The sequence below is a fragment of the Cetorhinus maximus genome, chromosome 14, assembly GCF_964194155.1.
Source record: "Cetorhinus maximus chromosome 14, sCetMax3.hap1.1, whole genome shotgun sequence".
Classification (NCBI taxonomy): Eukaryota; Metazoa; Chordata; class Chondrichthyes; order Lamniformes; family Cetorhinidae; genus Cetorhinus; species Cetorhinus maximus.
The window spans coordinates 93,875,528-93,896,828 of record NC_135892.1 but is presented as its reverse complement, the minus strand read 5'-3'; the positions used below and the strand labels follow the sequence as shown (position 1 = coordinate 93,896,828).

The 21,301-nt window shown below is 45.3% G+C and overlaps 1 protein-coding gene across 2 annotated transcripts in view; it reads left to right on the top strand.

Moving 5' to 3' along the window:
• Window positions 1-21,301, top strand: part of kmo (kynurenine 3-monooxygenase) — a 369,659-nt gene that overhangs the window by 64,001 nt on the left and 284,357 nt on the right. Inside the window, exon 15 of one of the 2 annotated variants that reach the window (XR_013578721.1) lies at window positions 9,439-10,244. Coding sequence is in view for 1 of the 2 variants with exons in the window: in XM_078557265.1 (XP_078413391.1) it covers window positions 9,439-9,564 (126 nt within the window). In the remaining variant the exon portion in view is untranslated. Of the gene's footprint in view, window positions 1-9,438; window positions 14,986-21,301 lie in introns of those variants that run through there. The other variant, XM_078557265.1, reaches the window with a different exon arrangement.

Below are 21,301 nucleotides of genomic sequence, written 5' to 3'. Positions count from 1 at the left end.
CTCACTCGCCCTCCTGCCCTCCCTCCCTCCGTCCCTCACCCTTCATCAAATATTGTGACCCTGTACAAGAACAAGTGCAGTCGCACAAATTGCAACAACTATTGAGGCAACCCCTGCTGAGCATCATGGGAAAAGACTTTGCCTGTATTGCCCTTGTCAGATTGCAGATTCTGGCTGAGCGCATCTACCCCGAATCCCGGTATGGTTTCAGAATTGTAAGATCTACAATTGACATGATCTTCAGTCTAGCGGCTGTAAGAGAAATGCCGTGAACAATGGAGACCACTATATATTGCCTTCATCGATCTCACCAAGACATTCAACTATGATCAGAGGGGATCTGTTTAAGCTGCTGGAGAAAATTGGCTGCCCACCATAGCTATTCAGTGTGATCTCCTGTTTCCATGACAACATGATAGGTAAAGGCAGCTATAATGGGCAACATCGGAACTCTTTGAAATCCACAGTGGGGTCAAACAGGGCTGTGTTCTGACACTGATGCTGTTCAGCATATTCTTCTCTTTGCTGCTATCATATGCCTTCAGTTTATCCACAGAGGATGTCTACTTACAGACCAGAACTGATGGAAACTTGTTCTCCCTTGCCCGCCTAAGATCCAAGACAGAGGTACGCCAAGTCCTCATCTGAAAGTTGCTCCACTCTGGCGATTGCATTAGCATTCCATACCGAAGAACACCTTCAGTGGCAATTGGACAGACTCTGTCATGCCTGACAAGAGCTTGGTTTTACCAACAGCATCAGGAAGACAAATATCATGGTTGCTATACCACCATCCATCAGCATTGACAATGTCATGCTGGAGGATGTTGATAGCTTCACATAATCAGCTCCATAATCACCAGCAATCTTCACTTGATGCTAAAATCAACACACGCATTGCAAAAGCTGCAGCTGTTATGTCCAAGCTGAGTAAGAGAGTGTGGAACAGCAGCAACCTGACCGAGAATCTGACCCTATCTATTTTGCATGGTGAGCTGGCCACTGGGTCATGACCTCCTGGCATTCTACATTTCCGCTACAAGGACACCTGCAAGCGAGATATGAAGATGGCGGACATTGACACTGACAACTGGGAGACATTTGCTGATGGGTGTGACCTCTGGAGGCTGACTGTTTGGAAGGGTATTGGAGGAGGCAAGCAGAACAAAAAGCTCAACTGGCAAAGAAGAGGGCATAGAGAAAACAGAGGCCAGCGAATCATGCACCTTCTCAGTCTAAGGTCTTCCTCTGCAGCAATGACTGCCATGTTAGCGTGGGTCCCCTGAACCACACAACATGATGCTTAGTACAGAGTTACCCATCATGGCGCACACCATCATCCTGCGAGATGGAAGGCTGCCTTAAGCTTAAGCTCCAACACCCATGCTATTTATCAAGACCATAAGACATAGGAGCAGAGATTAGGCCATTCGGCCCATCGAGTCTGCTCCGCCATTCAATCAAGGCTGATAAGTTTCTCAACCCCATTCTCCCGCCTTCTCCCCGTAACCTTATATCCCTTTACCAATCAAGCACCTATCTATCTCGATCTTAAATACACTCAATGACCTGGCCTCCACAGCCTTCTGTGGCAATGAATTCCATAGATTCACCACTCTCTGGCTAAAGAAGTTTCTCCTAATCTCTGTTCTAAAAGGTCTTCCCTTTACTCTGAGGCTGTGCCCTCGGGTCCTAGTCTGTCCTACTTATGGAAATATCTTCCCCACGTCCACTCTATCCAGGCCTTTCAGTATTCTGTAAGTTTCAATCAGATCCCCCCTCATCCTTCTAAACTCCATCGAGTATAGACCCAGAGTCCTCAAACGTTCCTCATATGTTAAGCCTTTCATTCCTAGGATCGTTCTCGTGAACCTCATCTGGACCCTCTCCAGGGCCAGCACATCCTTCCTGAGATACGGGGCCCAAAATTGCTCACAATATTCTAAATGTTGTCTGACCAGAGCCTTATAAAGCCTCAGCAGCACATCCCTGCTTTTATATTCTAGTCCTCTTGAAATAAATGCCAACATTGCATTTGCCTTCCTAACTACCACGTCAACCTGCAAGTTAACCTTAGAGAATCCTGGACTGGAACTCTCAAGTCCCTTTGCACTCCAGATTTCTGAATTCTCTCCCCATTTAGAAAATAGTCTATGCCTCTATTCTTCCTACCAAAGTGCATGACCTCGCACTTACCCACGTTGTATTTCATCTGCCACTTCTTTGCCCATTCTCCTAACCTGTCCAAATCCTTCTGCAGCCTCCCTGCCTCCTCAATACTACCTGTTCCTCCACCTATCTTTGTGTCATCAACAGAGAGTATATGTGAATTTTCAAAGTGGGTGTAATAACCAATAAAGAATTATGCATCAGGATGTGTAGTTTCTTTGAAGAGGAAGAGAGATTTGTCTCACGGGAATCCTCTGCCCACGTATTGTGAGTGCTTTCTGTTGTACATTGCCTTTTTGTGAAAAGGACACTGTGCAACTAATCAACTGTGTGTTTTGTCCTGTGAATTTTAGGCTAAAGACTGCTCATCTGACATCCACTGCTGGATGAGCAGAAATTTTCCGCAATTAAATATTGGGGAGGCCAAAACCATTGTCTTCAGCCCTTGGCATAAACCAATTCCTCCTCCCTGTCCATTGTCTAAGACTGAACCAGACTATCTCGAACCTGGGTATCCTATTTGACCCTGATCTGACCTTCCCACACCATGGGCAGGATTTTTTAATTGGTGGGGTTTCCCAGCCCACTACCTGAAGAGTCAGTGGAGAATGTATTGCCGCCGATACTGGCTGCCCTGTTGGAAAGAGGACTTCCGCTCCTCACTCAGGAGCAAATCCCACCTCAGAGAGCTGCAGGACATTCTATATGCCAGCAGCTCTTTAGTCCTAACAGATCCTGAACATTGTACAGGATGGGGACAACAAGCAGTCCCCATAGTCTAAGTCCAAAGGTCCGGGATGAGGTAAGTGTGAGGGCTCAGGGTGGGGAGGGGAGTTGAGGCCCGGAGGTGGTGAGGTGTTGGTGGAGAGGCTGAGGTGGGAAGGAGCACTGCCCCCCCTCCCCCCCAAGGGGCAAACCTAAAGTGGGGCATCCAATGTTGAAAGGAGACCATTGATGGAGGCATGCACCGCCTCATTCCTGCCCAAGGCCCAAGAAAGATCATTCCCTGGGCTTTGCTCCTGAACTCCTTCCATCAGCTTGAAAATTGAGACTGATTAGGAAATGGCCCTTAAGTGATCATTAATTGACCACCTAAGGGCCTCAATTGGGGCAAGAATGGGCAACGGGCCTTGCCTCTCTCACCTTAAAATTGCAGAGAGGTCGGGGTGGGTGAGAGCCCAAAGGGAAGGCCATTCGAGGAATTTTACGTGCCCCCCTGCCCCCGCCTAATAACCTGCCAGCGGGAACACGTAGAATTCTGCCCCATATCCTCTCCATCACCAAGACTGCCTATTACCACCTCTATAGTATCATCTTTGCCCACCCCTGCCTCAGTCTAGCCAGTGCAGAAACCCTCGTCTATGCTGTGTTCCCTCCAGACACAACTATTCCAATGCTCTCCTCACGACCTCTCAACTTCCAATCTCCAAAATGTAAGATAATCTAAAACGATACTGTATTGTTTAGCAAAAGTGATATAATGTTACTTCAAGCAGTCGCAGAATACTTCCAACTTTGCAATAACTGCATGAATATGGTGGAAATTCTAACAAGCTGGTGCAAGCACGGCGGAGCTGATGCCCAGATGAAGGTTGTAGACCCGACCCATCCAAGATCCAGCGTTTGAGGTCATTCATGTGGTTTGATTGAAAAATTTAGCGGCTTTTTTCAATTTTCTTCTTCTAAAGGAGCCATAAATGCTCTAAATAAACAATCAATTATATTTGCCTGGAACTCTGCAAGGTCCTTCCCAGGGGTCTCACTGGAATGCATACTTGCTCCTGGCTGGCAGGAGCTGCATTGAAATGTTGAAAGGCCATATTGAAAAGAGAGAAAGGGCTTGCATCTATTTACCACTTTTCACAGCTACCAGATGTCTCAAAGTACCTTACAGTCAATAAAGTACTTTGGATGTGTAGTCACTGCTGAAATGTTGGAAATTGGGCAGCCAGTTTAGCACACAGGAAACTCCTACAAACAGCAATGTAATAATGACCAAATAATCTTGTTTCTGTTATGTTGATTGAGGGAAAAATATTGGTCAGGACACCAGGGGTGTCTTCGAAATAGTGCCATGGGATCTTCTACATCCACCAGAGCAGGCAGACGGGGCCTCAGTTTTGCTTAAATGTCTCATGCAAAAGACAATACCTCTAACAGGGCAGGACTCCATCAGTACTGCACTGGAGTCTGAGCCTTCAATTTTGATAAAGCTTTGGAGTGGGACGTGAACACGGAAGCTTGTGACTCAGAGGCAACACCACTACCCCCCATCAACCCCAAATGGAAATTAGGGTGTAATTCTTGTAGAACTGCACGCAGTCAAACATTCTGGCTCATATCCTCTCCTGGTCAGGCCTGTCTGCTCTTCATCCTGGCTGCAAGTCAGAGCTTCAGGGCCTCACTCATGGTACGTTTTCAGAAAATCAGTTTTTTAAATCAATTTACATCCTGCCTGGTATTTTCACAGCTCTTTTAGATAAGATGTTACCAGGCCTGAGGTTGTTGAGTGAGGTTGGGGGTTGTTGGCAGGTGGGGATGGGGGTTGGTAGGAGGGAGGGCTTTGTATGCAGGCAGTACATTTTGAAAAATCGTGCACATGTTACTGCTGTTTTCTGTCTACTAAGTTCACTTAATGGCAACCACACTGTGAGACGGAGACAGAGTGAGTACTTGGGAAATTGATTCAAAGTGGGAATTCAGTGCATAAAGGGAAAAAGCTGCTTTAGGTAAGCTTTATTGCAAGAAGTAGAGCTTGCTGAGTTGGGATTTTGGTGAAGGGGGAAGCAGATGCTCCTTCCTTCTACTCTTTTTCAGCCTCCAGCATTTGATTTCCACTTTGGTGCAGCAGAAGGAGTAGGTTAATCAGTAACTGGTAATTAACTGGAGAGGTCCGAGAGCTTAAAACAGCGGAGAGAGAGGGAGTTGCGGGGTGGGGGCGGGGGGCGGGGGGTGTGGGGGTGGGGGGGTGGGGGGGGCAGTTTACAGATTAAATCTATAAGTGACGTCACAAGAGTCCCATAAGTTGATTGGTTGGTAAGTATAGGCCTTTCTGGACTCAGCACAGAGAGAACGATTGGTGCATGACAGGTGAGTTATACCATACTGTAGTAAACACTTTGCATAAAGTCTAAGGATGTCAGTGCAGCTTGGCCATGTGGAATGTGCATCCTGCGGGATGTGGGAAGTTGTGCAGGCACAAAGTGTCCTCGATAACTACATTTTCAAGAAGTGTCACCAGCTGCAGAAACTTGAGCTCTGGGTTATAGAACATTGAGTGGCAGCTGGAGTCACTGTGGTGCTGAGGATCATGTGGATAGCATGTTTAGAGAGGTGATCACGCTGCACCTTCCCACAGGAAGAGAAGGAATGGGTGACCACCAGAGTATCTAAGAGAAACAGGCAGGTAGTGCAGGAATCCCCTGAGGCTACCTTGCCCTCTAGCCACTTTTCCATTTTGGTTACTGGTGAGCAAGATGGCTCCTCAGAGGATTGTAACAAGAGCCAAGTTCATAGCACCATGGTGGCTCAGCTACACAGGAGGGTAAGAGAAAGAGTGGAAGAGCTATACTGGTAGGGGATTCCATAGTTAGCAGAGCAGACAGGCATTTCTGGAGCCATAAACATGACTCCAGGATGGTACATTGCCTCCATGGTGCCAGGGTCAAGGATGTCATAGAGTGGCTGCAGGGCATTTTTTTGGGAGATGGTGAACAGCCAGGGGTTGTGGTCCACATTGGGACCAATGACATACGTAGGGAAAAAAATGAGGTCCAGAAAGCAAATTTTAGGGAGTTAGGAAGGGAATTAAAAAGCAGGACTCCCAGTGAGCTTAGGGATAGGAAGATTGAGAGTTCAACACGTGACTGGAGAAATGGAGCAGGAGGGATTTCTGAGGCATTGGGGCTGGTTCTGAGGCAGTTGGGACCTGTCCAAGAAGGAAGGGTTACAACTTAACAGGACTGGGACTAGTGTCCTCGCATGGAGGCTTGCTAGTTGGGGAGGGTTTAAACTAGATTGGGGGAGGTGGGAACCTGAGGAGAATTTCAGAGTGTAGAGGAGAAACACTGGCAATGGGAAGTGGAGTAGTATTAACTGATAAGGGGGATATATCAGAGAGTAGTATTAAGGTAAATAGAATACTTGGAGAGTCTGATAGAATTAGAGTAGGCAATAGTAAGTCATTAGATGGGGTCAGGATAAGGGGGAAAGTTTTTTTAAAAGCCTAAATCAGTGTTAATGTGCATGTAGGTGAATGCACCGAGTGTGATTAATAAGATTGGTGGACTAGAGGCACTGGTTGACAAATGGAATTATGATATTATTATTATAACAGAGACCTGGCTCAAAGAGGGGCAGAACTGGGCGTTAAATATTCCTGGGTACAAGGTGTTTAAGAGAGACAGGAAAGGAAGAAGAAGATGGGTTGGGTAATGGCAGTATTGACTAAAGATGGCATTACAGTACTGGAGAGAGCGAATGTTCCAGAGGGGTCAAGGATGGAATCTCCCTGGCTAGAGGTAAGGAATAAAAAAGGTGCAATAACATTGATCGGTGTAGTACCTAGGCCACCAAATGGTGGAAGGGATGTAGAGAAACAAATTTGCAAAGAAATTACAGAGGGGTGCAAGAGTTATAGAGTAATTATAATGAAGGACTTCAATTATCCAAATACAGACTGGGACAGGAATAGTGCAAAGGGGCAAGAGGAGCAAGAGTTCATGGAAGGTGTTCCAGATAATTTTCTGCAGCAGTATGTTTCCAGTCCAACGAGAGGGCAGGCAATGTAAGACCTTCTCCTGGGGAATAAGTTGGCCCAAGTGGATCAGATATCAGTGGGAGAGCATTTAGGGGACAGTGACTATTGTATCATAAGGTTTAGGTTGGCCATGGAGAAGGACAAGGAACAATCCAGAGCAGGGGTAATTAATTGGGGAAAGCCAACTTCGATGGGACGAGAATGAATCTGAGTCGAATGAGTTGGAATTGAATGTTGGCAGAAAAGACATTGGCTGAACAAGGGGCCATGCACCTTCAAAGAAAAAGCATTGCAGGCAATGTCAAGGTATATTCCCTTGGAGGGGAAAGGTAGGACAAATACATCCAGAGTGGCGTAGATGACGAGAGTGATAGAGGTGAAGATAAAAAGGAAGAAGTGCATGTACAACAGATGTCAGGTAGAAAATACAATGGAGAATCAGGCTGAATATAGAAGACTCAGATAGGAAATGAAAAATCTAATAAAAGCAAGGAGAGAGCATAAAAAGAGTCTGGCAGCTAACACAAAAGGGAATCCCAAGGTCTTCCATAAACATATAAGTAATAACATGCTGGTAAAAGAAAGAGTAGGGCCATTACAGATAAAAAAGAGAACTTGCACTTGGAGGCAGAAGAAACAGTGGAGGTATTAACTAAGTACTTTGCATCTGTCTTTACAACTGAAGAAGATGCTACCTAGGTCGAGGTGAGAGAGGAGGTAACACTAGAAAAATTTACAATTGGGAAGGAGGAGGTAGTAGAATGGCTATCGTTACTTAAAATTGATAAGGCACCAGGACCGGATGGGATGCATCCAAGGGTACTGAGGGAAGCGCGAGTGGAAATTGCAGAGGCACTATTGATAATCTTCCGGTCTCCCTTAGACACAGGGGTAGTGCCAGAGGATTGGAGAATTGTGAATGTTACACCCTTGTTCAAAAAGGGTGCAAAGATAAAGCCAGCAACTACAGACCTGTCAGTCTGACTTCAGTGGGAGGGAAACTTCTGAAAACTATAGTTCAGGACAAAATCAACAGTCACTTAGACAAGTACAGGACAATTAAGGAAAGCCAGCATAGATTCATTAAGGGAAAATCATGTTTAACTAACTTGCTGGAATTTTTTGAGGAGGTAACAGAGAAGATTGATAAGGGCAACACTACTAATGTGGTGTATATGGATTTTCAAAAGGATTTTCTCACTTGTGAGAAAAATTCTAGCTCATGGAATAAAAGGTAAAGTAGGCACTGGGATAAGAAATTGGCCATGTGACAAGGAACAGGGAGTAATGATTAATTATGTTTTTCAGATTGGAGGAAGCTTTGTAGTGGAGTTGTCCAAGTGTCAATGTTGGGACCTTTGTTCTTCCTGATATATATTAATGATCTAGACTGTAGTGTTCAGGGCATGATTTCAAAATTTGAAGGTGTTACAAAGTTTGGAAACATTGTCAACAGTGATGAAGATAATCTTGAACTTCAAAAGGACATAGACATGTTGGTGGATTGGACAGACAAGTAGCAGATGAAGTTTAATGCAGAGAATTGTGAAGTGATTCATTTAGGCAGGAAGAATATTGGGAAGCAACCTAAAATAAAGGGAGAAACTATACAGGAGGTGCAGGAACAGAGGGTCTTTGGTGTATGTGTACATAAGTCATTGAAGATGGCAAGGTATGTTGAGAGAGCAGTTAATAAAGCATATAGTATCTTAGGCTTTATTGATAGGGGCATTAAGTACAAGAGTAAGGAGGTCATGTTGAACTTGTATAAGACGCCAGTTAGGCCTCATCTGGAGTACTGCAAAAAAAAAGTTCTGGGTGCCATACTTGAGAAAGGATGTGAAGGCATTGGAAAGAGTACAGAGGTGATTCACAAGAATTATTCCCGGGATGATTCCCAGGATCCTGATTTGCGTTTTGTAAGGAGGATCCCAGTTGTTGTGTTGGGAGTGCTACTCATCTGTTTCCAGGTAGCTATGAGGATAAATTGGAGAGTTTGGGACTATTTTCCTTGGAGAAAAGGAGGCTGAGAGGAGACTTGATAGAGGTGTTCAAGATCCTGAGGGATATGGACAAGGTAAATAGTGAGAAACTGTTCCCACCCAAAACAGCATCAAGATCTAAAGGATTCAAAATAATTGGCAAAAGGAGTAAAAGTGATGTGAGTAAAAATTGTTTCACCCAGAGTGAATTAATTTCCTGAGAGGGTGGTGGAGGCAGGTTTGGTCGAGGTATTAAAAAGGCAATTGTATAGCTATCTGAAAAGAGAGAATGTGCAGGTTTATGGGGATAAGGCAGGGGAGTGGGACCAGGTAGAATGCTCTTTCAGACAGCCAGTGCAGACTCGATAGGCCAAAGGCCACCTTCTGCACTGTAAAGATTCTGTAATCACTCACAATGTTTGATCTGTGCTGACTATTATGTAATCCTGCTGGAAATGTGACACCTGCCAAAATTTAACCCTGTTATATAAATATGGTACTCATAAAGTGACTCCTTTTTCCTTGCAGATAATCAATTCTATGTTATTTGTCATGGGAGCATCAGCAACATTCACAGGAGCTATCTTCCTTTTCAAGCATTTTTCCAAGGAACTTAACATCCAGCTGCAGAATTGGATCTTGAGCTTGAAGTAACTTGAAGCATTCAAATGGGAAACAAAACCCTTTCTGTTTAAAATGAAATAGAAATCCTGTATTTTGCTAATTTAGGTATCATAGCCCGATTTTCCTGTGAGCAGACAGTAAGGGGCTGTCACTACTGGAAAATACTTTAATGGACCAGTCATTGGCATTTATCACTGCCTGTTTCAGCTGAGAACAAGGTGATAGTGAGCAAAAACTCACCTTGTTTCTCAATTGATATCCAGTGTGTTACAATTTTGGAGTGGACCTAGAAACAGATGAGTAACACTCTCAACACAACAACTGGGATCCTCCTTACATAGGAACATAGAAAATAGGAGCAGGAGTAGGGCTGTCGGCCCTTCGATCCTGCTCCGCCATTCATTATGATCATGGCTGATCATCCAACTCAATAGCCTGCTCCCACTTTCTCCCCATATCCTTTGATCCCTTTCTCCCCAGGAGCTATATCTAACTCCTTCTTGAAAACATACAATGTTTTGACCGCAACTACTTTCTGTGGTAGCGAATTCCACAGGCTCACCACTCTCTGGGTGAAGAAATTTCTCCTCATCTCAGTCCTAAGTAGTCTACCCCGCATCCTCAGACTGTGACCCCTGGTTCTATACTCCTCCACCATCGGGAACATCCTTCCTGCATCTACCCTGTCTAGTCCTTTTAGAATTTTGTAGGTTTCTATGAGATCCCCCCTCATTCTTCTGAACTCCAGCGAATATAATCCTAACCAACTCAATCTCTCCTCATATGTCAATCCCACCATCCCAGTCTGGTAAACCTTTGCTGCACTCCCTCTAAAGCAAGAACATTCTTCCTCAGATAAGGGGACCAAAACTGCACACAATATTCCAGGTGTGGTCTCACCAAGGCCCTGTATAATTGCAGCAAGACATCCCTGTTCCTGTACTCAAATCCTCTCGCTATGAAGGCCAACATACCATTTGCCTTCTTTACCGCCTGCTGCACCTACATGCTTACCTTCAGCAACTGGTGTATGAGGACACCCAGGTCTTGTTGCACATTCCCCTCTCTCAATTTATAGCCATTCAGATAATAATCTGCCTTCCTGTTTTTGCTACCAAAGTGGATAACCTCACATTTATCCACATTACAATGCATCTGCCATGCATTTGCCCACTCACTCAGCTTGTCCAAATCACACTGAAGCATCTCTGCTTCCTCCTCACAGCTCACCCTCCCACCCACCTTTGTGTCATCTGCAAATTTGGAGATATTACATTTAGTTCCCTCATCTAATTCATCAATATTTATTGTGAATAGCTGGGGTCCCAGCACCGATCCCTGCGGTATCCCACTAGTCACTGCCTGCCATTTGGAAAAAGACCCATTTATACCTACTCTTTGTTTCCTGTCTGCCAACCAGTTTTCTATCCATCTCAGTACACTACCCCCAATCCCATGTAGTTTAATTTTGCACGCCAATCTCTTATGTGGGACTTTGTCAAAAGCCTTCTGAAAGTCCAAATGAACCACATCCACTGGCTCCCCCTCATCAAATCTACTAGTTACATCCTCGAAAAATTCCAGTAGATTTGTCAAGCATGATTTCCCTTTCGTAAATCCATGCTGACTCTGTCCGATTCTGTCACTGTTTTCCATGTGCTCATTTATTAAATCTTTTATAATGGACTTTAGAATTATCCCCACTACCGACGTCAGGCTAAGTGGTCTATAAATCCCTGTTTTCTCTCTGTCTCCCTTTTTAAATAGTGGGGCTACATTAGCTACCCTCCAATTTGTAGGAACAAAATGGGAATCAGGATCCCATACATTATACAGGATCCTGTTGCAATTCTGGTGTTACACTGAACAGGTGAACCAGTGATCTTCAAAGGGATTACTGCAGGATGCACTGAAGATGCTATAGAAGATCATTCCGGCACTAATCTTTGTGGGCCCTGAGTGAGCTGGTTAGCTTCTTGTGCCAAGTTCACCCCCTCCCAACCCCCTGCCTCCCCGGAACTCTTGTTTCCCTGCATTTTAAAGACTCATTGTTATGACCACAACCAATGTTAATTGCTGCGCAAACCAAATCCCAGAGGGAAACTTGGCTTAAGGGCCATACCTTTTTAGTATTCTAAAAATGAGAAGGAGACGAACAGATCTCAGCAGCAAGAAGTCCAGTAACACTTTTGGGGTTTTAAAAATTAAAAGTTGTGGTTTTGTTAACAAGAATAAAAGAAAACTTAAGCACACAAGATTACAGTTGCGTACTTAAAGTTAGTCTTACAACACATTCTCCCAGAACGACACTCTACTTGGTAAAACCCACAAGTCCAGTCCTTTTCAGGCAACACTCCCTTATAGATGTAAAGATCAATGTATCCCACAAGATTCTCATTGTTGGAAAATTCTGTGAAGTGCAATGACTTTGGCCTGGATTTTCATCCTCGAGGTGGTAGCGCGAGTCGGAGAAATTCCCAGCTCAGCCTGCCCATCTTGGGAGAAATTGCCCGCAAAGGCGGGATCTTCATTGCCGGGGGGCGGGTACGGGTTGGTGTCAGGCCAGCTGACCCAGGTAGTTTGCAGTGTTTGTAATGAAGTGACTTTTTTTCAACATAGGAGAAAGTTATGAATTAATTACCTTTTTTCAAAGCTTTTATTTTTACATATATCACTATACACTATAGGGTTCATTGGTTCTAGTGGTGTATAGTGGATCAATGGGCATGAAAGTTCTATAGCTCGGCATGAGGGGCCGTAGGGGGCGGGTGGAAGGGCAGAGATTGGCACGGGGGTGGTGAGGGGGCCCCCATTCAGTCCAGGCCTTGATACCAGTCCAGGCCTTCATGTCAATCCTGGCCTTCATGTTGAAACCAGACGACCACCAGGCGTCGGACTAGGCACCGGAAATGACAACGGCAAACTCAACCCTGTTGACCCTGCAAAGTCCTCCTTACTAACACTTGGGAGCTAGTGGCAAAGTTCGAAGAGCTGTCTCATACACTAGTCAAACAAAAGCCTGGCATAGTCATACTCACAGAATTCCATCTTACAGATAATGTCTCAGACACCACCATCACCATCCCTGGGTATGCCCTATCCAACTGGCAGGACAGACTCAGCAGAGAATACAGCACAGTGGTATATAGTCAGGAGAGAGTTGCCCTGGCAGTCCTCAACATCGATTCCGGATCCCATGAAGTCTCATGGCATCAGGTCAAACATGGCCAAGGAAACCTCCTGCTGATTATCATGTGCCACCCTCCCTCAGCAGATGAATCAGTACTCCTTCATGTTGAACACCACTTGGAGGAAGCACTGAGGGTGGCAAGGGAGAAGAATATACTCTGGGTGGGGGACTTCAAGTCTATCACCAAGAGTCCCTCGGTAGCACCACTACAGACTGAGTTGGCCGAGTCCTAAAGGACATAACTGCTAGAATGGGTCTGCAGCAGGTGGTGAGGGAACCAATAAGAGGGGAAAACATACTTGACCTCATCCTCATCAACCTGCCTGCCGCAGATGCATCTGTCCATGAAAGTATCGGTAGGAGTGACCATCGCACAATTCTTGTGGAGGCAAAGGCCTGTCTTCACACTGAGGATACCTTCCATCAAGCCACTATGCCAAGTGGGTTTGATTTCGAAAAGATTTTGCAACTCAAGACTGGGCAATCATAAGGTGCTGTGGGCCATCAGCAGCTGTAGAATTGTACTCAACTGCAATGATTTCCCTCATCGCCCGGCATATCCCCCACTCTATCTTTGCCACCAAGCCAGGGGATCAATCCTGGTGCAATGAAGAGAGCGGAAGGGCATGCCAATAACAGCATCAGGCATACCTAAGAATGAGGTGTCAACCTGATGAAACTACAACACAGGACTACTTGCATGCCAAGCAGCATAAGCAGTAAGCGACAGACAGAGCTAAGCGATTCCATAACCAATTAATCAAATCTAAGCTCTGCAGTCCTGCCACATTCAGTTGTGAATGGTGGTGGACAATTAAAAAACTCACTGGAGGAGGGGGGTCCACAAATATCACTACCCTTAATGATGGGGGAGGCCAGAACATCAGTGCAAAAGACAAAGCTGAAGCAATTGCAACAATCTGCAGCCAGAAGTGCCGAGTGGATGATCCATCTCGGCCTCCTCTGGAGGTCCCCAGCATCACAGATGTCATGCTTCAGCCAATTCAATTCACTCCACGCGATATCAAGAAACAGCTAAAGGCACTGGATACTACAGAGGCTATGGGCTCTGACAATATTCCGGCAATAGTACTGAAGACTTGTGCTCCAGAACTTGCCATGCCCTAGCCAAGCAGTTCCAGTACAGCCACAACACCTGCATCGACCCGGCAATGTGGAAAATTGCCCAGGTATGCCCTGTACACAAAAAGCAGGACAAATCCAACCTGACCAATTACCACCCCATCAATCTATTCTTGATCATCAGTAAAGTAATTGAAGGGGTAATCAACAGTGCTGTCAAGTGATACTTGCTTAGCAATAACCTGCTCACTGATGCTCAGTTTGGGTTCTGCCAGGGCTACTCAGCTCCTGACCTCATTACAGCCTTGGTTCAAACATGGACAAAAGAACTGTACTTTAGAGGTGAGGTGAGATTGACTGGTCTTGACATCAAGGCAGCATTTGACCGAGTGTGGTATCAAGAAGTCCTAGCAAAATTGGAGTCAGTGGGAATCAGGGGAAAGGTCTCCGCTGGTTGGAGTCATACCTAGCACAAAGGAAGATGGTTGTGGTTGTTGGAAGTCAATCATCTCAGTTCCAGGACATCACTGCACGTGTTCCTCAGGGTAGTGTCCTAGGCCCAACCACCTTCAGCTCCTTCATCAATGACCTTCCTTCCATCATAAGGTCAGAAGAGGGGATGTTCGCTGATGATTGCATAATGTTCAGCACCATTCGCGACTCCAAAGATACTGAAGCAGTCCATGCCCAAATGTAACAAGACCTGGACAATATCAAGGCTTGGGCTGACAAGTGGCAAGTAACATTCATGCCACACAAGTGCCAGGCAATGACCATCTCCAACAAGACAGAATCGAACCATTACCCCTTGACATGCAATGGCATTACCATTGCTGAATCCCCCACTATCAACATCCTGTGGGTTATCATTGACCAGAAACTGAACTGGACTAGCCAAATAAATACTTTGGCTACAAGAGCAGGACAGAGGCTGGGAATTCTGTGGAGAGTAACTCAACCACTGACTCTTCAATGCCTGACCATCACACCACAAGGCACAAGTCAGGAGTTTGATGGAATACTCTCCACTTGCCTGGATGAGTGCAGCTCCAACAACACTCAAGGTGCTTGACACCATCCAGGACAAAGTAGCCCGCTTTATTGGCACTCCATCCACAGCATTCACTCCCTCCACCACTGACACACAGTAGCAGCAGTGTGTACCATCTACAAGATGCACTGCAGAAACTCACCAAGCTTCCTTAGACAGCATCTTACAAACCAAGACCACTACCATCTAGAAGGACAAGGGCAGCAGATACATGGGAACACCACCGCCTGGAAGTTCCCTTCCAAGCCACTCACCATCCTGACTTGGAAATATATCGCCATTCCTTCACTGTTGCTGAGTCAAAATCCTGGAGCTCCCCACCCACCTGCCCCCAACAGTACTATGGGTGTACCTACACCTCAGGGACTGCAGCAGTTCAGGAAGGCAGCTCCTCAAGGGCAATTAGGGATGGGCAATAAATGCTGTCCTAGCCAGTGACACTCATATCCCACGAATGATTTTTAAAAAATTCTCAAGCTGTGCATTTGAGGTATGAAATTCTTTCTCCAGAAATGTGAATTTATCAAAACTTATATGTCAGCTTCCTGGTTTTTAAGTTTCTCTGTTGAAAGATAATGCAATAAATGCAAAACTTGAACATTAGCATTTATTCTAAATAGCCTGATAAAAGTCCACGTGCACCATTAGTTTGGAAAGTTTGGCCCTCTATCCATTGGAGTTTAGAAGAATGAGAGGTGGTCTTATTAAAACATATAAGATCCTTAGAGGAATTGACAGAGTGCATTCTGAAAGGATATTTCCCCTAGAACTAGAACACAGATTAAAAATAAAGGGTATTCCATTTAAGACAGAGATGAGGAGAATTGTTTTTTTCTCTTGGAGGGTCGTTAGTCTGTGGAATTCTCTTCCCCAGAAAGCAGTGGAGGCAGGGATATGGAAGAATTTTAAGGCTGAGTTAGATAGATGTTTGATTGACAAGGGAGTCAAAGGGTATAGGGGATAGACAGGAAAGTGGAGTTGAGGCCACAATCAGATCAGCCATTATCTTATTGAATGGCAGAGCAGGCTTGAGGGGGCAAATGGCCTACTCCTGCTTCTAATTCACATGTACAGATGTTTGCATGTACGTATGGATCTCCTCAGAAGAGCTAAACCCAAAGCAAAATACTACACATACTGGCAATCTGAAATAAAAACAGAAAATGCTTGAAATACTCAGCAGGTCTGGCAGCACCTGTGGAGACAGAAACAGGGCTAACGTTTCAGGTCAATTAACTCAGTTTCTATTTCCGTAGATGCTGCCAGACCTGCTGAGTATTTCCAGAATTATCTATTTTTATCTTTGGAAGAGCTCACGTCTACATTTTTTTTTGGAATTAGGCCATTTATTTGCAGTAACGCAAACGTCTGCAATCACAAGCATGACATATAGGCTCAAAAGCAAATGCTGGAAATATGCAATTAAAACAAAAAGTGCTGAGAAAACTCAGCAGGTAAGGCAGCATCTGTGCGGAGAAACAGTGTTAACGTTTCAGGTCAATGACCTTTCATCAGAACTGGTTCCAATTCCAGAAAGTGGCTGATCTGATTGTGGCCTCAACTGTACTTTCCTGTCTACCCTCCAACAACCTTTGACTATTTGAACCCTAATTGACCAGAAGCACTGAGGCAGAATGCCATTTGGCTTGCTCTGGTCGAGAGCAACTGCCAGGCACACGTTTCCGAGATTTGGTTGCTGGTTCCAGTTCAGAAAGCAGTTCTGATGAAAGGTCATTGACATGAAACATTAACTTTGTTTCTCTATATGACATATAGGTTAATTCGCTGGTTGTCACCGTAGCCTTCATGGGACTATTGGAATTGTTTTGCTTCTTCTCTGGCTTCAAGCCTCCCTCAGCCCACGTCTTGATGTTATCCACGCATCTGATTTTAATTCTTCCTCTTCTGATTTACCCTCAATTTCTCCTTCAATTGTTGTCAGGACCAGGCTGTAAGGTCTTTGTTCCCAATGTCCTTACTTGGTTGTCTTATTCTCTTGAAGTGTACTTTGCAACCCTTTTGATTCCTGAACTTCTATTCTTGATCTAACCCCGTCATTTGACTTTCTATCCATCCAGCTGACTCTGAGCATCCTCCACCATACCCGCATTTCAAAAGCTGTTCTCCTCTTTCGTCAGAATCCAACTCTCATATCCATAGAATATAACACTCCATAATAGTGACTGCAGGAGACATTTTTGTTATGGACTTCCATACGCTACTTAAGTCATTGCTCATGCTTCTTCCTGGCATATATCAGCATATTGGAGAAACGTGTTAAAGACAAAAAAATGCATTTTAAGAAAACAAAATACCAAAAAAAGGCACCGATTTCACTGAAGATAAAGAGGGCTAGAAATAAACACCAGGGATAGAATTTTGCCCCCCTTAGTCCCTGCTGCAACAGGGAGACCATTTTCAGGTCTGGCACCCAACTCTCGGAAAAGAGTGCCAGGAAGTTGCTTTTTACCAGAGCAAGCCAAATGGCATTCCACTTCAGGGCTTCCAGTCAACTAGGGCTAAAATAGTCAAAGGTTATAGTGGATAGACAGGGAAGTAGAGTTGAGGCCACAATCAGATCAACCATGATCTTATCAAATGGCAGAGCACGCTTAAGGGGCCGAATAGTCTACTCCTGCTCCTAATTGATATGCATGTATGTTTGCATTCTGTCAAGGGAATGGTTTCTAATTAGAAGGGCCATGGCATGTATCCAAAAAGCCCAGCAGCCCTTGGATTTTTCAGGCTGCAGCAACCACACGAATGGAGAGGAGATCTTAGAAGGCTGCTCCCTGGGTCTTGCACTTACCTTGAGGTCCTGCTGCAGGATCCAAGGGGCTGCATTGAGGTAAGCTCTCCCAAGGACCAGAGGAAAAGGAAAACCTCTCCAATCAAGCAAGCATGGATGAAAGTGATTGAGAAAGTCAGAAGCAGGAGTGTGCTGTCTCTAACCTGGAGAGAGTGCACTAAGAGGATATAGTTCATCAGGAGGGCATGACTGGTAAGTGGTGTAACACTTTCAGATGCCAAGCCCCACACTCTGACTTAGCCAGCATTCTCCTGCACACCAGGTCAACATACTTTGCAGCTTTACTCATTCCTCTCCCTACAGGCTCCTCACATCCCTATCTGAGCAGCCACAACTCACCCTTAGTCTACTGCCCTATTTCAATCATACCTCACAATCACCTTCCACAAGCGGTGTCCTTCCCTCCTCTGCACACAAGCCAGTATGACCACTCACAACTCTCTGCCTTCTCTCATTGCAGAAGGTAGGACACAGCTTGACGAGAGTAGAGAGCTGGTGGAGGTGGGGTTGCGCGGGAGGGGGGTGTGGGTAGTGATAGGCACCAGTGATAGGCACCTTGTCATTGGCAACGCATTCCCATCTGTTCCACTGGGAAAAGAGGTCATGTTCCAGGAGGCTGGAGATGTCAACAGTGACCCGCCATGAGAATGTGAGTCTACCAAAGCACTGGTTGTCAGACATGTCAAGAGAGCTGATCATCTGCCCACAGGGTCTCACCTCCTTCCAGCTGGATCTTGGTGTCCATTGTGTCAGCCCTGTGCAGGGGCATGTGGCTGAGGAGAAGGCAGCTGGCCCTACTGGTATTGCATCTGCTGCTGCTGAAGCTGTTGACATAGATGTGGACTCTGCTGCTGACCCTCAGCAGAAATGCAAAGTGAACCTTGATGAAAGCTGGTGGTAGGGAAGGGCAGTTGAACGTGAGATTTTTAAAATTTGTTCATGGGATGTGGGCTTTGCTGGCTAGGCCACCATTTATTGCCTATCCTAATTGCTCTTGAGAAGGTGGCGGTAAACTGCCTTCTTGAACTGCTGCAATCCATGTGATGTAGGTACACCCACAGTACTGTTAGAGAGGGAGTTCCAAGATTTTGACCCAGCGACATGAAGGAACGATGATATATTTCTGTGTGGGTTTGGGGCAATTTCCAGGTGGTGGTGTTCCCTTGTACCTGCTGCCCTTGTCCATCTAGATGGTAGCAGGCATGGGTTTGGAGTCTTGGTGAGTTCCTGCAGTGTATCTTGTAGATGGTACACACTGCCGCCACTGCGCATCAGTGGTGGAGGAAGTGAATGTTTGTAGCTGGGGTGCCAATCAAGCAGGCTGCTTTGTTGTGGATGGTGTCGAGCTTCTTGAGGGTTGTTGGAGCTGCACTCATCCAGGCAATAGAAGAGTATTCCATCACACTCCTGATTTGTAGGATGACATTATAGATGTTGGGCAGGCTTTGGGGAGTCTGGTGAATTACTTGCCGCAGGATTCCTAGCCTCTGAACTGCTCTGGTAGCCACAGTATTTATATGGCTAGTCCAGTTGAGTTTCTGGTCGATGAAAACCCCCAGGATATTGATAGTGGGAGATTCAGTGATGGTTTTGCCATTGAATGTCATGGGGAGATGGTTGGATTCTCTTTTGTTGGAGATGGTTATTGCTTGACACTTGTGTGGTACGAATATTACTTGCCACTTGACAGCCCAAGTCTAGGTATTGTCCAGGTCTTGCTGCATTTGGACATGGACTGCTTCAGTAGCTGAGGAGTCATGATTGGTGTAGAACATTGTGTGATCATCAGCAAACATGCCCACTTCTGACTTTATGATGGAAGATGGTTGGGCCTAGGACACTCGTGCAGTGTTGTGTCCTGGAACTGAGATGATTAACCTCCAACAACCATAACCATCTTCCTTTGTGCTAGGTATGACTCCAACCAGAAGAGATGCTTGCCCTTGATTCCCATTGACACCAGTTTTGCTAGGGCTCCTTGATAACACACTCAGTCAAGTACTGCTTTGATATCAAGGGCAGTCACTCTCACCTCACGAGTTCAGCTCTTTTGTCTATGCTTGAACCAAGGCTGTCATGAGGTCAGGAGCTGAGTGACCATAGCGGAACCCAAACTGAGCATCTGTGAGCAGGTTATTGTTAAGCAAGTACCGCTTGATAGCACTGTTGATGACCCCCTTCCATCACTTTACTGATGATTGAGAGTAGACTGATGGGGCATAAGTGGCTGGGTTGGATTTGACCTGTTTTTTGTGTACAGGGCATACTGGGTAATTTTCCACATAGCCAGGTAGATGCCAGTGTTGTAGCTGCACAGGGTGCGGTAAGAGTGAAGTGCCTTCCAATAAGTCAGCACTCAACTGTCATGCCATATAAGCATGTTCCAAGAGAAGAAGTGCTTTGATCAGCAGTCTCTCACTTTTTTAAAAATTGGTTCATGGGATCTGGTCATCACTGGCACTGTTTGCCGACTCCTAGTAGCCCTTGAAGGTGGTGGTGAGCTGCCTGTGTGAATTGAGTAGCCTTGCTATGAACATGAGCCTTATGAACATTTTAAAGTGCAGTTAAGAGTCAATCACATTGCTGTGTGTCTGGAGTCACATATAGGGCAGACCAGGTAAGGATGGTAGATTTCCTTCCCTAAAGGACATTAGTAAACCAAATGGGTGTTTACAACAATTGATGATAGTTCTGGACCCAATGTCAATTTCTGGCTGGAACTTTTCCACCCCAAACACACAAGAACCCACCTTCAATAGGTTGGGAAAATTCCATCCAGAGTCTGGGAAAGATAGTGACCAGTAAGCTTAAACCTATGCTATAGTTTGTTATTTCAGTGCACTGAGTAGGAAGGTTTTTTCTTGTTCCAAAGTGCACCAAATTTAGTTTACACAGTAGTTAAGCACTAACTAAATAGTTAAGCAACTAGTCATTAAATACTTGAAATTATGCCGAAAGTTTTATGGTACATTGTTGCAGAGTACAATAGATGTTCTATGCAATGCAACAGTTCTGCTCAAGTCTCACTGGTTATAGTTATCTGTGAACTGTTGATAAAGCTGTGCTCCAATGTTGGAAAATGCTGCACTAATGATGTCTGCCAGTAATGTGGAGATAACGGCCCTGAACTTCCGTGGAATGGCAATCAGAGCCTGATTGCCATGCCACTCCTCCTTTCTTACCTTAAAATATAGCCGCTCTATTCTCATCTGACCTTCCAACTTAGGCCTGGTAAGAACTGTCGAGCGCCGTGGGTTCCTAAGGACCCTGTGTCGAGGTCAGTTGAATTGGAAGTAGAGAAGCAATACCCGTTTTTTATAGCCCTGCGTGAAATGGCCCAGGGAGAGAGAATCCCAGGAAGGGGTTGACAGCAAACCTCCAGCAATCACTTTCATTGCAACATCAGGATGTCAGGCATGGGAAAATTAGCATGGAAATCCCGAAGTTTGCAGTCCATGACTCTGTACTCAAGCTGTCCCAACCAAACACAGCCAGCAATCACCGAACTTCAACTTTCCTGTTCTCACATCGCTGTTAGAAATCCCATAAAAGTTATATCTCGTTCAATCAGCTGTAACTGGGTTCTTAAAACCATGACGTGATTAATAAAATTTGACAAATAACAGAACCCTGA